The sequence below is a fragment of the Monodelphis domestica genome, chromosome 7 (assembly GCF_027887165.1).
Source record: "Monodelphis domestica isolate mMonDom1 chromosome 7, mMonDom1.pri, whole genome shotgun sequence".
Taxonomy (NCBI): Eukaryota; Metazoa; Chordata; class Mammalia; order Didelphimorphia; family Didelphidae; genus Monodelphis; species Monodelphis domestica.
The window spans coordinates 158,575,994-158,596,543 of record NC_077233.1 but is presented as its reverse complement, the minus strand read 5'-3'; the positions used below and the strand labels follow the sequence as shown (position 1 = coordinate 158,596,543).

Genomic DNA, 20,550 nt, shown 5'->3' with positions numbered 1-20,550 from the left:
TATTTTTGTTATTTGAGATTACATTTTATCTCATATTTATTAATCTCACATTTGAGATTAATTTTTACAGTTTATAATTTAATTTGGTTGGTTTTAATTCATCTATTAATCTAATCAATACTATTCTGTTACACTGAATCATTTTAATCTACTGTGTTTTAACTACTGTTATATACTGTTACCTTTCCCCTATAATGATACTGAATAAATTTTATTGAAAAAGGCCATTAAAAAGACAGCTTTTTCTTCCAATTTGGCTTTGTAAATTGTCATGTAGATGATGGATGGACTTCATCAAAATTGGATACAATTACATAACAACCTTTGGAAAATTTAATGAGCTAAACATCTCAAATTGGTTTTATGGGGACTTCAGACATGAATTTTAGATTTTTTTTCAACAACTCTGACTGATCATTTTGCCTACCTCTGAGATATTTGCAACAAGAGGTAAATGGTCCATTTTAGTAGCTGAAGTGAAGTACAATTATAATCCCCACCTCCCGCATTTGTAAAAATGTGAATTGATGGGGCATAACAATCTCATACCAAAGGAACTGGGAAGTTGATCCAAAGGCATAGTACCCCTGGATGACTCCCAAGAGAGAGCATCTCTCATTTGTAACTCTTCAGCTTACTATATCCTTTCCACCAGAATGATCTAGATTCATAGTGACATTTTTAGACCCAACATCAACAGTACAAAGGTTTGGTTTTTTTCTAGACTCCTCTGCCACATTTTGTAATGATGGAAGTAATAGATTTTTTAAAATATCTCAGCCAAGGCTGAAGCATTGCTACAACTGAAAAAATTGTGACAAGTATCCATTAGCTTTTTATGTCATATAGCAGACTCATGTGAATCCTAATGACAGTGGGTCTGTTTGCTATTGTATTTAAATGGGCTATTGTGGGATAGAAATTACTTTAATTGGGCCCTGATTGCAGGACTTATTATAGTTTTATTTTCCTTTACTTAGAATTTGTACACATAAGACATTGATAGTATATATATCATCCAGAAGTTTCTCTTTTATTTGGATTTTTTGATGCTTTTTATTTCACTCGCCAATTTATTCATATACCTCATAACTTAGCCATGCATCCCTAAGTGATCTCTATGTTTTCCAACACCCTCTTCAGTAGGGAATGTATTATTATTCTAAAATGCAAAGTTTAAATTCTTTTGAGAGTAATTTTAGGTTAAGAAACATGTTACCTCTCCGAATCCCAAAAGTGAACTGTTTGGAGAAAGCACAATGAAGATGCCTCCACAGACCACATATTGCACCAGAAGATCCAGAGTAAACTTTGGGATGCGGTGATTTTAACTGTGTGGGGCTGAATGCATTAATTCTGTATATATACACTTATGCCAAAGGGGCCTGCACCCAAACTGGCTTTTTGCCAACGTGCCTTAAAATCATGGATTTGTTCTTTTCCCTTTCATCCCCAAATTACTGTAATTAAAAATTACAATCCAACAACTAGAAGCAATTAACTTCACAAGGCAGCAACAGTTTATAAAACAAAATCAAATGAATGAAAAAAAAATGGAAGAAAATAAGAAACACCTCATTGACAAAACCACAGAACTTGAAAATAGAGTGAGCAGAGACAATATAAGAATTGCTGGACTACGGGAAGATCATGACAAAAGAAAAAGGCTGGACATCATTCTACAGGAAATTATCCAAGAAAACTACCTCAACATTATCAAACAAGAGGGAAAAGTGGATATTGAAAGACTCCACAGATTACCTCCCACATTTAATTCCCAATTGAAAATGCTCAGAAATGTTATAGCAAAATTCAAGAACTATCAGAACAAGGAAAAGAAACTACAAGCTACTAAGTCATTCAAATATCATGGAGCCACAGTTAGGATAACACAGAATCTGGCTGTATCTGCACTGAAGGACTCGAAGGCATGGAATATGATATTCCATAAATCAAGGGAACTGAATCTACAACCAAGTATCAACTACCCAGCAACACTGACTACATTCTTGCAGGAGAAAGTATGGCATTTAATAAAATCAAAGACTTCCAAGCATTCATAAAGAAAAGACCAGATTTGATGCCCAAACACAGAACTCAAGAGAATCATCAAAAAGTAATTAAGGGGGTAAAAACAACAATCTTTTTTTAAGGGAACCAACAAGTTCAGATGATTTGTATTCCTATAAGAAAAAATGACATTGGTAACTTGACACAGGCAAAGTCCACCCTTGCCCACAACTCAAGGGTTTCCCAACAGGTGACAGATGATCAGTCAACAAAAATAACAAATGGAAGACAGCTTAATCATAACAGCCATAGGATTGCTTTGCATCTGACAGCTGTTCCGCCATCCCGATATCTGGTTTTTATTTTTATACCCATTTTCTTGGCATGCAGAAACACAAAATCAAAGAGAGATAATTGGAAAATTGATACATTAACTTTTAACAAATCACTTCATTAACATTCTATATTTTTGAATTGTGATTAAAGATAGAATACAGGTTACACATCAGATAAATTATTTCGTCACAGGTGGCTTAATTTTCTTATTAACTGTGAGAATTTTTGAGATTACAAACAAAGAAAATTACTTATTGCTTTTAATAAAATGGAATAATTAATCAGCAGTTCTTAAAAGCCAATTCAACAATCATATCATTGAGGTTTAGGGGTACTCGGAACATAATTCAAATTTAGACTGGTGGCTTCTGGGGAGTTTCTGAGTTACTAATTCGTGTAATCGAGTCACTGAGGGATACTGAAGCTTGATGTACTTGTACGTATCACTTATGATTGATTTGTGTGCTGGCTTCATGAGAACAGATTTCTGTAAGTGGGGAAGTTCTGGGCTTGGCCTATAGCTACAGTTTTACTGGGAATTATATACCTAAATAAAAGTTAACCCATGATAGTCTTTTTTGGGATTGGATATAAGGGTCTGATCTTTTTGGTGATGTTTTGGGGAATTAGGGTACAGGTGTTTTGTTCTTGCATTATTTCCTTTGAGACTAGGGGGAATAATAGTCATGTCAATTCATAGGTAATGGACATTGATGAAAGAGGTCTTATAAAGGGGGATTGGGTGGGCAGTCACATCTCGCCAAGGACCATTCTATGATATCCTCAGCTACCACACATGACTCTGTCAAGGCGTCATGGTCTGAAGGCTTCCAGCAGTAACTCTTAAAAATTGTTATTATCAGGGGCAGCTGGGTGGCTCAGTGGATTAAGAGCCAGGCCTAGAGACTGGAGGTCCTGGGTTCAAATCTGGCCTCAGACACTTCCCAGCTGTGTGACCCTGGGCAAGTCATTTGACCCCCATTGTCTAGCCCTTAACACTCGGAAGGTAAGGGTTTTATTAAAAAAATAATAAAATTGTTATTATCAGGATAGCTAGAAGAAATATACTTAGAGGGAACAGTGACAAACAGTATAGGACGAAATGTCAACACATATGTATGTATGAATATATATATAAAACTAGAGGTAAAAAAAAGACAATAACAATAAGAGAAATGGGAAAAGAAACATAATGGGGTAAATTTATATTTCATAAAGAAGCACATGGTGGGAGTGGGGGAGAAGAACAATACAATAAAAGGGTAAAGGGGTTGGAGGCAGGTAATACTTAATTCTTACATGCATTGAAATTTATTTAAAGAGAAAGAACAAACAGATCCATTGATTTGTGCCCTATAGAAAAGTAGAAGGGTGACAAAAAGACTGTTGGGGAGGGAAGCAATACATGAGAGGGAGAGAGTGGGGAGTAGTTTAAAAGATCCTAAAGAAAAACAAGAGAGGAATAAAAAGGGAGAGGGGGAAAGGGATTAGGATAGAGATTAGAGGGACTTATTAAAAGCAAAAACACTGGTATAGAAGGAAATAGTGAAAGAAGAAAACACAAGGACTAGAAGAGGAAATCAAAACATTGGGGTATGCACAAGTAGCGACCATGACTCTGAATAGGAATGGAATGAACTCACTCATAAAACAAAAGCAAATAGCAGAGTGGATGAGAAACCAAAATCCTACCATATGTTGTCTACAAGAAATACATATGAGACGGGTAGACACACACAGGGTAAAAGTAAAAGGCTGGAAAGCAACATCTATTGGGCATCAACTGAGAAAAAGAAGGCAGGAGTCACAATCATGATATCTGACGAAGCCAAAGTAAAAATAGATCTAGTTAAAAGAGATAGGGAAGGTAATTACATCTTGATAAAAGGCAGCATAGACAATGAGGAAATATCAGTATTTAACATGTATGCACCAAATGGTACAGCAACCACATTTCTAAAGGAGAAACTAGTGGAGCTTAAGGATGAAACAGATAGTAAAACTGTACTAGTGAGAAACCTGAAACTTCCTCTATGATATGATTCTCCAAAATCAGTAAGTCAAATAACAAATCACAGAAACAATTAATAATTTCATTGAAGAGAATGAAAACAATAAGATATACAAAAAAATCCATGGGTTGCAGCCAAAGCAGTACTCAGGAGGAAATTTATATCCCTGAGTGAATATATTAACAATTAGGGAAAGCAGAAGTCAATGAATTGGAAATACAAATTAAAAAACCAGAAAGTGAACAAATTTAAAATCCCCAGGTGAAATCTAAATTAGAGGTCCAAAAAATTAAAGGATAAACTAATAAAATCAAAACTGAAAGAACTATTGAATAAGACTAGAAGTTGGAACTTTGAAAGAACAAAAAAAAATAGACAAACTAACTGGTCAATCTAATTTAAAAAAGGAAAGAAGAAAACCAAATTAATAGTATATAAAATAAAAAGGGAGACCACCTCTGATGAAGAGGAAATTAAGGCAATCATTAAAAACTATTTTGCCCAATTATATGACAATAAATAGGGCAATAAAGGTGATATTGATGAATATTTACAAAAATATTAATTGCCTAGATTAGCAGAAGAGGAAATAGAATACTTAAATACTCCCATATCAGAAAAGGAAACTGAACAAGCCATCAAAGAACTCCCTAAGAAAAAAATCCCCAGGGCCTGATGAATTCACCTTGTGAATTCTATCAAACATTCAAAGAACAACTCATCCCAATACTATACAAACTATTTGACAAAAAAAAGCAAAGAAGGAGTCTTAACAGGTTCTTTTATGACACAAATATGGTAGTGATTCCAAAGCCAGGCAGGTCAAAAGCAGAGAAAGAAAACTATAAACCAATCTCCTTAATGAACATAGATGCAAAAATCTTCAATAGAATACCAGCAAAAAGACTCCAGCAAGTTATCACAAAGGTTATTCATTATGAACAGGTGGGATTTATACCAGGAATGCAAGGATGGTCCAATATTGGGAAAACCATCCACATAATTGACCAATCAACAAGAAAACCAACAAAAATCACATGATTATCTCGATAGATGCAGAAAAAGTCTTTGACAAAATACAACACCCATTCCTATTGAAAACATTAGAAAGTACAGGGATAAAAGGGCCTTTTACAAAAATAATAAACAGTATATATTTAAAACCATCAACAAGCATCATCTACAATGGGGATAAACTAGAAGCCTTCACAATAAGATCAGGAGTGAAACAAGGATACCCACTATCACCTCCATTATTTAACATGGTACTAGAAAACACTAGCAATAGTAATTAGAGGGGAAAAAAACTGAAGGTATTAAAATGGGCAATGAGTAGACCAAGCTATCACTCTTTGCAGATGATATGATGGTCTACTTAAAGAATCCTAGAGAATCAACTAAAAAGCAAATGGAAATAATCAACAACTTTAGCAAATTGCAGGATACAAAATAAACTCACATAAATGATCAGCGTTTCTATATATTTCCAACACATCCTGAAAGCAAGAGTTAGAGAAATTCCATTTAAAATTACCCTAGTCAATATAACATACTTGGGAATCGATCTGCTAAGACAAACACAGGAATTATATGAACACAACTACAAAACACTTTCCACACAATTAAAACTAGATCTAAATAATTGTAAAAACATTAATTTGCTCACATAATAAAAATATCCTACCTATCATAATAGGAATAACAATCTTGCCCAAATTAATTTACTTAGTCATTGCCATACCTGTCAAACTACCAAGAAAAATTTTTACTGAATTAGAAAAAACTAAAATAAAGTTCATTTGGAAGAACAAAAGATCAAGAATATCAAGGAAAATAATGAAAAAAATGTCAGGAAGGGGAGCCAAGCAGTACCAGATCTTAAAATGTACTATAAAGCAGTGGTTATTCAAAATAATTTTGTACTGGTTAGGAGACAAAAGGGAGGGAAAGTGTATGATGAACCCAAAGAGCCCAGTTTGGGGGACAAAAATTCAATATTTGACAAAAACTTCTGGGAAAATTGGAAAACAGCATGGGAGATATTAGATTTAGATCAATATCTCACATTCTATGCCAAGATAAATTCAGAATGGGTGAATGACTTGAATATAAAGAAGGAAACTATAAGTAAATTAAGTGAACACAGACTAGCATACATGCCAGACCTGTGGGAGAGATTTTAAGACCAAGCAAGAGTTAGAAAAAATTACAAAATGTAAAATACATTAATTTTTATTACATTAAATTTAAAAAGGTTTTGTACAAACAAATCCAATGCAATCAAAATTTGAAGGGAAGTAGCAAACTGAGAAAAAATCTTTATAACAAAAACCTCTGACAGTTCTAATTACTCAAATTTATAAGGAGCTAAATCAATTGTACAAAAAAGCAAGCCATTTCCCAATTGATAAATGGGCAAGAGACATGAAGAGGCAGTTTTCAGATAAAGAAATCAATACTATCAATAAGCACATGAAAAAGTGTTATAAATCTCTTAAAATTAGAGAAATGCAAATCAAAAAAAAACTCTGAGGTACCATCTCACACCTAGCAGATTGGTTAATAGGACAGCAAAGGAAAGTAATAAATGTTGGAGGAGATATGGCAAAATTGGGAAATTAATGTATTGCTGGTGGAGTTGTAAATTGATACAACCATTCTGGATGGCAATTTGGTTCTATGCCCAAAGGACTTTAAAAGACTGCCTTTTGATCCAGCCATACCACTGCTGGGTTCATACTCCAAAGAGATGATAAGGAAAAAGACTTGTCCAAAAATATTTATAGCCTCACTCTTTGTGGTAACAAAAAATTGGAAAATGAGGGGATGCCCTTCGATTGGAGAATGGCTGAAGAAATTGTGGTATCTGTTGGTGATAGAGTACAATTGTGCTAAAAGGAGGAATTCCATGTGAACTGTGTATAATTGAAAATCTGTTACACTAAACAAAGAATTACATTTCCCAGGAGCCCACTGCCTTCCTCTCCTTACGTAATTCCTGTAGACAGGGGATATTAGGCAAGGATGTGAAGGGTCCCACCTCTTTACTTCATATCCCAAGCTTGGTGGTGGTAAGGCAGCTGTTTGAACTGGTTGATCAGCCATGGGCACATGGTCTTTTATTGTGTATCTTCTTTATTCCTTGATTTCTAATGATCATTAATAAATCTATTAAAATATAATATTTTTATTGTTGTGATTTAATTTTAACTTTTACAACTGGATATGACCTCCAGGAATTGAGGCAAAGTGAAAGGAGATCCTTATACACAGAGACTGATACACTGTGGCACAAGAGAATGTAATGGACTTCCCTACTAGCAGCAATGCAATAATCCAGGATAATTCTGAGGGACTTATGAGAAAGAACACTATTCACCCCCAGAAAAAGAACTGTGGAAGTAGAAATACAGAAGAAAAACAACTACTTGATCACATGTGTTGATGGAGATATGGTTGGGGATGTAGACTCTAAGCAATCACCCTAATGCAAATATAAATAATGTAGAAATAGGTCTTGATTAATGCCATGTATAAAACCCAGTGGAAACATCGGCTATGGGAGTGCTGTGGAAGGAAGGGAGGAAAAGAATATGAATCATGTAACCATGGCAAAATATTCTAAATTAATTAATTAAACAAAGAATTTCAAATAAAAAAGAATGCTAAATTTTTTTACAAGTATTTTGTAAAAAAAAAATTAGAATATTTAAAAAAATAAAGATAAACACTAGTTACAAGTTACATAATTTTGACCACAGAGAAGAAAAAATCCTACTCTCTCTGAAATTATGCCAAGAGAGTTCTAAACTGTGTATAACCTTGAACCTAGCAATAACATTGTTGGGTCTGTTTCCCAAGGTTATCAGGGAAAAACGAAAGGAATCTATATATTCTAAAATATTTATAATAGCTCTCTTAGTGATGGCAAAAAACTGGAAAATGTGGAGCTATCCATTCAATTGTGGAATGAATGAACAAATTGTGACATATGCTTATTACAGAATACTATAGCACTGTAAGAAATGCTAAGCTAAATTTTTTTTTTAAATCATGGAAAGACCTACACAAAATTTTGAGAAGTAAGTAGAACAAAGAGATTATGTACCAACTACAGAATTCATGTTTGAAGAATAACTTAATTTCTGCCCATAGAGAAAGAACTTATAAAAAAGAAACACTAAAAACATAATTTAAATATACATTTTTTTTAGCCAAGAGATGTCTTCTCTTGGGTGGTGGTGGGAGGAAGAGTTATACCTGGAAATTGTAGTGTAACAAACAAATAAGTTAATTAATTTTTTAAAATGCTATTCTCTCCTATTCTTTCAGAGCAGAGGACAGAATTTTTGAAATATTCTAGAAGCTGTTGGACTTGATTAATGTTTTCAGCTGATATGTTTATTTTCTTCTTTCTTTTTATTATTTACAGATAAAAGGCATTACAAATGAAAAATATATTTAGAAATTACAGTAGTATTAAAGAAAAGAAAAAGGTCAATACTCTTAAAATTATATAGTCAGACAATCCAAGTTACATCAAAAGTAACTTGTTAGAGTCTGATCACAGTGTTTCCTTTCTGGGCACTAAAGCTCATAGTCCATTTTTACAACAGTATGAGAAGTTAGACACTATCTATCCCCAGCTCAGCCATGTAAAATCAACTACACTTTATGAATTCCAGAGACAATAACTAGATATTTGAGATTTGAGATGGACCTTGATGGGACTCAAGAAGACTGTTGGTACTCTCAAAAGATCCATTTTGTTTTAAAACTCATTCTTGGGCTTGTAACTAGGATACTTTGTTTTCTCATACTATAACCAGAATTTGTATTTAATCTAAGGGATATTAAAATTCAACCCAAAGTCACCACAAACTAGTAATTATACTGCTAAGGAAGGGAAGAACAATTCCCAAATTGACCTTCCCAAAAGCATGTGTTCACAAACTCTGGAGCAAGTTCAGGGTTATGATAACCTCCCCAACATAGACTAAGCCAGAATAAGATCCCTAAATCTGACTTGTTTACTCTCCATGAGTATGAACAAGAGGTCCTGAATGTATCATGGGGATTTATAGGCATGATATAAGGTTGTATGTAACTTTTAGTGATCCATAGACAGCAAAAAATCAAATTAGTTTAATATATGAGCAAAGAATGTAGCATCTCAGGAAAAACTGGGCTGGTTTTATGGAAACCATATTTCCATACTTACATACTCAAAAAAACTATACTCCTATCAGTCAATAAACATTTTTTAAGTGCCTACTATATGCCAGGTGCTATGGTAAGTTCTAGGAATATAATAAGAAGCAAAAGACAATCTGCTCTCAAGAAGCCAAAATATTAAAGGCAAATAAATTAAACTGACTTCAATCAGTTACAATTAGTGGACAAACATATACTTACCTTTTTATAGAAGGCCATTTCATCAGAATCTAAAATTATTATATTCTTCAGATTTAAATTTATTTCACTTGTGGTTTGTCTCATTACCATGTGGGACTCAAAGCCTACAGGGGAAAAAGTATTCATTAATATCGTTGTTCCAAAATTAAAAGCTTTCAATTTAATTCTGGTTAAAATGTGTTACCTTCAATGGCAATTTCAGAAATTCTACATCTTTGGTCTTCAATAAAGAAACGTAAGCAAGACAGTTCAGCAATGACATTTAGGTTAATGACATCTTCACTCCTAGATATCTTAGAAGCTGTAGATATAATGCAATACTATTATCAAATACAATGAACTTTTTAAAAAAAATTAGTCAAGTCAGCAGGATAGTAAAATATTAGGTCAAAAAATAATGGAAGAGTAGCATGATCTAATGCATAAAGTATGAACTTGGAGTAAAAAAGAGCCAAGTTCAAATTTTATCTCTGGTGTTTATGTGAACATGGGCATACTTTCTTCCTTCTGAGAGCTACAGACAGCTCTCTAAGCCTGTGAATTACAAAATGAATGTGATTCAGATTGACAAAGGAAGTCCCATATCAGAAATTTAAGAGTAAAGAAAATATTTCTTCCTTTTATATAGGTAAAAGTAAATTCTTCCTTTAACTTGAGAGGTTTAGAATTATCTTCATCTCATTAAAATAGAATAAAATTTCATGCTAACAAAGTAGAAATCATAAAAGAGATGAATCAGTAGATATATGCTAAAACTAAAACCTGATATTTAAGTTAGTTACTAATTACATTTTTAAATATTTTTTAAATGTAGCTACTTAAACATTTTTTCTAACCTATAAAGTAAACAAAGTACTAATTTTCATATCTCTAAATGTGTAATAGCTATACAAAGAGTTTGGATACCAAGTTTCCTATATTGACAAAATCACAAAAAGAACAACTTATATTAGATCAATCCAGAATTTAATCTCACACTTAAATTTTATACCAGATATAATTTTGTTATTAATGCATACCAACATTTTTGAATTTTAATAAATTAATCTTAATAATATTTTGCTTTATTCAATATAAAATATAAATGAAGTTAAAGAGAAACTTACATAATTTCTTAATTATTTCTCCTCCTTTCTCTTCAGTTTCCACAATTTGACTGTGTGATTTTACTTCTCTTTTTGGAAGGAGACTATTCACAAAATTTTTAATATTCAAAAGTGCTTCAGTATGCAAGTGAATATCCAAAGAAGAAAAATTGATCTATGAACCAAAGGTAATTGTATTATTGATCAACAATAAACATTCATTATGAACCTACTATGTTCACAACTCAATTGCAGATTAAAAATTTTTTTAAACAAAGTTCTTACACAGTTTAAAATCTCATTGGGAACATAAAATTTCAAAAACAACTGACTAAAAATACAGATATAATATTTAGTGTTTTTATTTCCTTGTGGTTATAATATAACTATACCTTTAACAGTTGTAAAACATTCTGATAGGAAGTTTTAAGGTCTGGTACACGTGAATCAACCTATACAAAGAAAAAAAGTAGACATGAATATTTAATCATTTTATGATCCTAACATATAATAATTTGTTTAAACTTTTCTATATGTATAGCTAACTTTCTATGAGGTTATAGAGTACAGAGAAAAATAAAAAATAATGAATGAAAACTAAATCTTTCTCATAAAATGAATTGCAAAATTTGGCATTTGAATCATCCACAAAGCACTTGAATACTATGTAATTTCTTTACATCTATATAATTCATTGCTAACTATAATCTAAAATACTTCAAATATATTTTTTAAAATAAGAAATTATTTTCTACCTGTAAACATTAATGTTCAATACTAGGAAATAAACTGTACAAATGTTTTTAGCAAAACAAAACCAGTCATGTTTAAAAAAAGCTAGCCTTTAGAACTAAAAAAAAGTTTTTAAGCTCTCAATCACCTGCAATTTTGCCTCTACCGATTGAGAAAAATACTAAGAAGCATCTACAACCCAGTTTAAGTATTTATTCATTATTCCTTTGTGAAAGAGAAGTTGATGAAAATGGACTAGTAAATACTTCAAATAATTATAATTTGACTTTAAAATCTGTCTAAATTATCAGTCTTCCCTATATATTACACATATTAGCATTTTTTAGCTCAAATTCAAATACTGTCTTAGAGCAAATATAAACTCTCAAAAATACACATCAAAAACCCTCTTTAAAATATTACATTGTGGAATCCAACTATCAATGAAACAAAGTAAAAACTTTTTTCATATAATTCTTCTATTACTTTTTCACAATTTTGTCCATTTATCTTAGACTCAGTAACATTTTATTGTTAATTACAAGTAAACCCCACAATGAATAACCACTCTACAAAAATACAAAATTACAAATGGAAAGAGTAGGTCAAATCTTCATTGAATTGTTTCAAACTCCTTGAGTTTATGAAGCCCCAACATTCTTTTCTAGGCCCACTTCCCTTCTCCCTCTATACTCTATGTAAGCTATATCAATTCCTGCATTAAATTAACTAGCATTAAATGTGATTCACACATTTGTACAAATTTATGTGTACATTTATATGTACAAAATAAACATATTATATCCACATACACATAGCCCCAGTCTCTCCATTGAACTCCAATCCTACATCACCAATTGCCTGCTAAGTATTGTAATATTTAACTGTCATAGCTTTTAATAGGTAAGTAATCTTTGCCCTAGTGAGTGAATGTAAGAGAGATGTCTGGGTGGAATATGCTATGAGTGTGTTTGCCTGGATCTCTCTCTGTACCGCACTAAAGCTGGAACAAGAGGGTAATTCTCAGAAAAGATGGGGTATTGGAGAATGGGCTAGCAATAGTAACCTGATAGTAATCTCTGATGATGTTAAAGGTACCCCAGGGTGGAGAAGCACAGATCTCCCCTAGATTTAAATGGCACAGTAGGGGACCCGATTTAACTAGTGTACAGCTGATCAGCAGTCCCTTGATTCCTGCTCCATCTATGTTCCCCCCTCCCCCCGAATAAAAGTCTTTCCTTCATCTGACTGAGATTAAGATGAAATTTAAGTTGATGAGGTAGTAGGAACTGGGGAGAGGGTAAAGGCACAAGAGGAGTCCCTAAACTCTAACCCTAAACGTCCTTCTTCCTGGCCTAAACCAGGAATTCACCTTCCCTTCCCCTATTTCTTAACTTGATCTAATCTACAGTATTAAGTATGACTGGGATTGGATTAAGGCAGATAAGAGTGAAGACCTATGGGGATCAGCCCAGAGGTCCCCAGTAAGCAAGAGGGCTCCTATTCCCTCAAGATCTCTGATCTAAAAGCCCCTCCTCCTCTCCTCTCCTCTCCTCTCCTCTCCTCTCCTCTCCTTCCCAAGCTCCTCTGTTTCAACCCCAACTGTCCCTCTTGTCACACTCAACTCACTCTTTCAACATTCCAAATTTCTCCCACTCACTCTGCCCTTTCAACTAGTACCTCAGAAACATCTCAAATTTATCCTGTTTCAAACTGAACTTATTAACTTTCTCACCAAACCCACCTCTTTTCTACACTTTGCTGACACTTTCAAAGGCCCCACCATTTCCAGATCTCTCCATTTCCAACTCCACATCTCAACCTTTCTTCTCTATACACAAGGTTACAACTTAGTTCAAGCCCTTATCAACTCTTAAACTAGATTACTGCAACAGACCCCAAAATAGCCTGTCTCAAGACTCTCAGCTACTCCAATCCATCCTATACATTGATGCCAAAGTAATTTTCCTTAAATGCAGCTCTGACCAACTCATTCTCCACTCCAATAGCGTTTCATTGTTTCTAGAGTCAAACATAAATTCTTCTGTTTAACTTTTAAAGCTCTTCACAACCTGGCTCCAAATTATTTTTCAGGTTTTCCATTGTACATTACTATTTCTCTTTAATTCTTCAATGCAGACAAAACTGGCCTTTTCTCATATATACCACTCATCTCCCATCACTGCATCTGCAGTGAATGTCACACACTCCTGAAATCCATATTCCTCTTACCTCAGTCTTCCAGGGCTCTTCTCTTCCTTTAAGGTGCAACTTAAGAACTGTCTTCTGAAGGAATCCTATTTTGATTTCTTCCCAACTCCCCAAAAACTAGTGACTTCTCTTCCAAACTACCTTATTTTTAACAGCTTTGTATATCTTGCACTTATTCACTTTATACTTATACTGATTTGTGTTAATTTTCTGCATTAGAACATAAACTCCTTTTAGTTATTTCAAATTCTTTACACCTTGTATCTTTGGTGCTTTACCAGTATCTGGCATGTAGCAAGCACATAATAATGCTTGTTGACTGAGATGCTGAAGGTTGGAAAAGTAAAGCTATAATAAATAATTGTGAGTAAAATAGAAAATAAAGAAAAAATCATTTCAAGGATACCAACAAATTTAAAAAATTTTAAAAATAATTAACACAAAGTTTTTAACAATATATTCATCACATATGTTTAATATACAAAGAATCACTTACCTTAACATATTCCAATGTTAACAGATCTTCTAATGCATTATCCAGTGTTGTGATAAGGTATAATGGTTTTTGCTTTTCATCTAAAAATAATTTTTTTAAAACTATGTTATATAGGAAAACAGCTACAAATGAGATGGCCTATGTACTTTAAACAGTTCATAAGATGGGAGTAGGGAACACTAATATTGGAAGCTGAAGCTCTATTTTCTGGAAATGCTAGAAATGAGGGAATATATATATCTGCTTCAGGCTCTGGGATATGCCCTGTCAGTTACTCCCATCAACCTTTCTCCTATCTTCCCACCCCATTAGCATTTTTGGGAACACAGAATCTCAAAATTGGAAAGTATCAAGTAGGATCCTATGTATTTTATACAGCTTCACCTAGTGCTTTTAGATTGACTGAGAAAACAGGGAGCTAAGCTACTGATCAAATACCCTTCAGGTGTATAAGTATTATGGAAAGAAAAAGAGAAAACCATTGAATTAGGGCACAAAGATTCTCAGTTCTATATAATACAGGGGTATTTAAGGAAACATGGCAGAAAATCACAGGGAGCTCTAACTTTTGATGAATAGAATGAAAATATGTATTTATATGTGATGATCATTAAACTATTAAAGATAACAAGAAATAATGACCCAGGATCACTTACTGATATTGGAGAATTAAAGAGAATAACTAAACAAAAAACAAAAAAAAGCAAAAAACAAACCCATGTTGGTGAACCTATGGAATGCATGCCAGAGGGGGCTGCTCCTCTCCCCTTCTCCACACACACCTAAGGACATTTCTCTTATCACCTGCCCCTCTGCCCAGTAGTCCAGTGGAAGCACTTCCTCCCTCCCTTATCTAGGATAAGGCATGAAAGTTGCAGTTTGGGCACTCAGTTTCTAAAAGGTTCAACATCAAAGGTATAAGCTATAAAACTAAATACCAAAAAGTCATATCCATGAACTGATTACCAATTATACTAAATGCTTCCACAAGTCAATAACCTTTTTGCACAATATACATATTCCATTAAATACTTTTTATTTAACATTTAAAATATGTAATTACTGGAACATGAAAAATCATCACCCCTATAATCAAATCTTTCCTGATATAGCCAGCTTAATCTCAGACAACGATCCAGAGGCCCCTGTTGAAAGCCTTTTTATACTCTGACAAGAACTGCGAAAGGCTGTACTCTTTTGGTATAGCTTTAGAAAATTCAAGACTATTTTTAGGGAGAACTTGGGTAGAAAATGCCACTAAGATAATAATAGCATTGTATCTCATGTGTATATGTTGAATAAATATTAATTGATTGATTTAAGTATGTATCAATTTTGCTATAATTTTGATTTTGTTCCCATCAATCAATAAATAGTTATTAAGTGCTAACTGTGTGTCCAACCATAAACTGTTTTCAGTTTTATGTTCACATAAAAGGCAGTCCATAGACAACATTTTTTAAAATGGTGGGGATATGACAAAGGAAAAAGAATTGTTTATACTAGAGCTGAAAATCAGTGTCATCAGATCACAGCTAACCAATAGAAAATTAGTTTGGGATGACACAAAAGAATATTGCAGAGGCAGTATGATATGATATAGTGAAAAGGCTCTGGATTCAGAGGACCTTGGTTCAAATTCCACCTCTGATGCATACTATCTATATTATTTCACAAATCCATTTGCACATTGGCCAAATTTCTTAAACTCCATTGGCCTATTTCCTCAACTATAAAATAAGAAGACTGGATTAGATGATCTCTGAGGGTTCATATCAGCTCTAAATTTATGATCTTGTGACTTCACTTTCTGATAAAAAGCAATATTTTTACCTTAAGCTCATCAGATTAAAAAGGTAATTTAGAGATATGTATAGAGAATATAGTAACCAACCACAACTGGTGAAAGCTCCAATTCAACATTTGATATTCCCCCCAATCAATTCCCTCTAAGATGATGGAGGTAGCCTGAAAAGAATGGCAGCAAAAATGTTGTGAATTATACAGGGACAAGAGGTTGATGTATTAGGTTCCAAGTGTGGTACCCTCTACTAATCAAGAATCTTTCTTGTGATTGATACTACTACTAATAAAAAGAGGGGACCTTGTAATTGCTATGTAGTTAGCCGCCTTCTAAAAATTACAGAGTAAGCATGTTCATAGAAGGCATACATAATATCTCTTCAAAAGATGACATTTGCAGTGGAATAGAAGGTTCAGAATCATCTCTAGGTGTGAGTCCTAAATTAAATATTATGTTGTGCTCCACTCCTAGCACAACTCTGAATAGATTTCTATCATAAAATCAAGTTTAAACGAAAATCAAAGGCAACCTTAAAGGGAAAAAGACAGTCACAAAAGTAGAACAAGAAACTTGATACCCCCTGTAGAAAAGGGAGAGACAATACCATCCTCATTTTGTCCCATGGAAAAAAGCTTAGACTCCTGACAACCTAGATAGTACTGTTTCCAAACATATGCATTATTAGCTACTGCCTGACTTCAGCTCCTTTTCTTTGAAGGTGAAGGAAAGATCTAAACTATGGAGGCTAAAAAGGTGGAGCATAACATTTGAAAAATGGGCTGGGGGGTGGTGGGAGAAAATGATCTTTGTCTCTAATGAATAATGTTTGGAAATGATCAAATAAAAAAATTATTTAAAAAAAAAAGAAAAATGGGCTGTGGGAAGATCAATACACTAATGTATAGTGAGTAGAGCTGTGAATTGGTTCAAACACTATGGAACTATTTCCCATAAGTCACTAAACTATACATGCCCTTTGAACTAGATATAATGTTATTAGGTATATATCCTAAGAAGATCAAGGATGGAGGCAATGGACCAATTTGTACAAGAGTATTTATAGTAGTGGTTTTTATAGTAGCAAAGTTCTAGAAACTAATGAAATGGTTGAGGTATATGAATATAAGGAAATATTATTGTACCAAAAGAAATGACAAACTAGGGATTCAGAGAAATATGAAAAAGACCTGAAAAAAGTGATGTAGAGTGAAATAAGCAGAAACAAAAACAACTTACTTGAAGATAATAACATGAAAAAAAAACAAACAATGATCTCATAATCATAAAGTAGAGATCAACAGTAAATCAAGGACTAGAAATGGAGAATGAGATATACATTCTTGGATATGGCTAATGTGTTGATTTTTTTTTAGAAATAGAAATATTTACTAAGGAGGAGGGCAGTGGGGTGGTAAGAGAATGAAGTTTATATGTATGTGCATTCATATGCAAAATATATATATACACACATATAGAAACATACTTGAATGTTTTATAAATACATGCTATATTATACACACACATACATATATACACACACAAAATAAAGTACTCAAGTTAGTATAAGCTAGGGAAATCAGGAAATCTCATAGAAAATATCTCACAAACTCAAACCTAGGAGTCAACTAACTCTTTATTTTCTATTCATAATTCAATTGGTTGCCAAGTCTTGTCAATTCTGCCATCACATCATATTTTATATTTATTTCCTTCTAGACATTCCCATATAACTACCCCAATTCATATTCTCATCATCTCTTGTCTTCATGATTGCAATGGCCTCTTAATCTCCCTGTCTTCAGTCTCTCTTGTCTCTAATCCATTTTCCATAAAGCTATCAAATTGAGATTTCTAAAGAACATGTCTGATCATGTCATTCTTTTGCTGAAGAAGCTTTTATTGATCTCCACAGAAAGCTCCCTCTTGTCCTTAGGGTAAAATACAAACTTTTTTGCCTTCTAAAGTTGTGCACAATCTTTCCCCAATCTAAGTTTCTATGCAATCTATATATAATGCCCCTTCATACATCCTAAATTTACCTTGCTCCTGCTCCCCATATATGATATATTCCATTTCCCATCCTTATGAGTGTGCAAGGTGCACATTCATGCCTTGAATACACTCACTCTTCTTACTACCTCTTAGAAGCCTCAGTTTCCCCTTCAGAGCTCACTTTAGATGCCATCTCCTATCAGAGGTCTTTTTTGATTCTTCAATTGTAAATTCTTCTCATTCCATCCCACAATACTTTGTTTTTATTTTATATATATTCTGTATTAATGTGTATATCTGTGTCCATTTTGTTTTCCGCCTGAAGCACATAAACTTCTTATGGGAAAAGACCAGTGTGTTGTTGCCTTTGTATCCTCACTACTATACTTAGTACAGTACCTGGTACATAGTAGGTGCTTAATAAATACATGTTGAATTGAATATGAAAATGAGGAGATGTAATAATGTTTTCAATGTAAGCAACATTTATGAAAAACTAAAATTTACCTTTTTTATACACTGCATTCTGGTCAATAACTAGAATCCTTTACTTTAAACATTCACCTAATCCCCAAAACATTTCTAGGATCAATGACAAAGTCAGCTTCATTTTTCTTCTTTTGATCCAAATGTCATCTCTGCCAATATATACAATGTTATTCTACTAACTATTCTTAACTGGAATTCCAAGAAGCCAAGCAAAATTATTTTTAAATTTTATTTTCTATAACTGTTTTAATGTATTAAAGTTGTATTTTTTCCTGTAGCAAATTAAAACTTCTCTTGATCTTCTTGATCTATTCTTTGACTTCCAATCTATTAGGTAATACACACAGTAAGGGCACATTATCCATACTGTGGATTCCAAGACCTATTGTGGATGGCTCACCCTCTATATGCGCTCTGGCTTCTTCTGCTCCTGTGCTCAATCTCTGCAGCCTCCCATCACCCCACCAAAAAAAATAAAACAAAAACTTTAAGAGAAATTGAAAATGAAAGCAGAAGACCTGACTCTCAGAGAAACACCTCTGTGGGCAGACCTCCAGATAGAGAGAAGAGACTACTGCTCTGACTTCAGATGTTCTTGAGCCTTTACCCCACTCTAACCACAGTCCTAGCCTCCTGAGCCATATACTGGCCCCCTCTCTCACCCATTGGCAGCCTCCATCATACTGTCCTCTTTCTCCTGGAATTGGAATTTGATTTCAGGTAACAGAAAACCCAGAAAGTGAAACTGAATAAGGGAGGCATCAAAGGACAATGACATAGAGTACTAATTCCTGAAATTCTTTTTACAAAATCTAACTCAGCAATAAAAATTAAGCAATGTCAGTGTCAAAAAAACTAAAAGTCATCCAACTCTAAGAATTATTTAGGAAGGAACCTCATGTTGGGAATCAGAGGACAATTTGAAAGCCTAGTTCTCTCATTAGTCGGCTAGGTGATCTCGGACAATTCACTTCTGTGGACTTCAGTTTCTTCATCTGAAAAATGAAGGGACTGGACTAACTGACCTCTAAGGACCCTTCTATCTCTAAATCTAGCATCTCCTAAATGTTCTACCAATATTAATGGTTAAATAATTTTTTTAAAAGAAAAATTAAATGGAATCATACCCATATACTCTGGACATTTTAGACAGATTTCCTTCAGGAAAGCACTTGCACTCTTATCAAATCTTCTTAATTGAATCTCTGTACCCAATCCCATGATATCTAGTTCCATCATGGGCTGCTCCAAATTTTCAACAAGACGACAACACTGAATAAAAACCTAGAAGGTGTGGGGGAGAGAAGACAGATCAAAATCATACCAAAAAAATTGTAATGAAATGTGTAATAAATGCATAATAGGCCATAGTGTCATTTCCTTGTTTGTTATATTTTTATATCTATAAATATGAATGTCTAAAGAAATATAATATGCACTGCAATTCTTAAAAGTGCATTCTCAATCAACTTTAGATAACTGGAAAAAAAGAAAGATTGAAAAACTATAGCTGTTATTTGAAAACATTGAGAGGAGTGACTAAGATTAGTTAAAGAACCTCAAGGGCTTCCCCCAAAGAAGCTAACAGATAAGCATAGCAGAAGATACTAGTGTATAAGACTATCCAACAGAAATTAATGACTATCAGCATATGCTAAATCTCTTTATTCTGGGGATTGTTATCAGGGAAATTAGGAGAAACAGGGAATCCTACAAAGGAGGAAGTATTATGGTAGAGGCAGGGAGAGAATTCCAGAACTCTCTAAGGAGAGACTGACTCTGGAGGGGCAGTTGGTGGAATTACTCTTTCTGGAGGAGACTGAGAGCTTTCCTTCAAGCAAGTTTTCACCTTCTGGGAAGTGATTGAGATTGGTTTAAACTCTATTGTGGACTGTGTGAGTTAAACCATTGCTCCCCTTCTTAGTGGATCTGCTGCTACTATGATTTTCTACTGGGACTCCTGCCAGG

The 20,550-nt window shown here is 33.7% G+C and overlaps 1 protein-coding gene across 6 annotated transcripts in view; it reads right to left on the bottom strand.

Moving 5' to 3' along the window:
- VPS13A (vacuolar protein sorting 13 homolog A) overlaps positions 1 to 20,550 on the bottom strand; it is a 317,263-nt gene that overhangs the window by 173,506 nt on the left and 123,207 nt on the right. For all 6 annotated transcript variants that reach the window (XM_007499009.3, XM_056803980.1, XM_056803981.1 and 3 more), the window contains exons 26-31: positions 19,710 to 19,866; positions 14,298 to 14,377; positions 11,251 to 11,310; positions 10,880 to 11,033; positions 9,958 to 10,074; positions 9,774 to 9,877 (exon numbers count right to left, since the gene is read on the bottom strand). In XM_007499009.3, the coding sequence (XP_007499071.2) occupies positions 9,774 to 9,877; positions 9,958 to 10,074; positions 10,880 to 11,033; positions 11,251 to 11,310; positions 14,298 to 14,377; positions 19,710 to 19,866 (672 nt within the window). The remainder of the gene's footprint in view (positions 1 to 9,773; positions 9,878 to 9,957; positions 10,075 to 10,879; positions 11,034 to 11,250; positions 11,311 to 14,297; positions 14,378 to 19,709; positions 19,867 to 20,550) is intronic.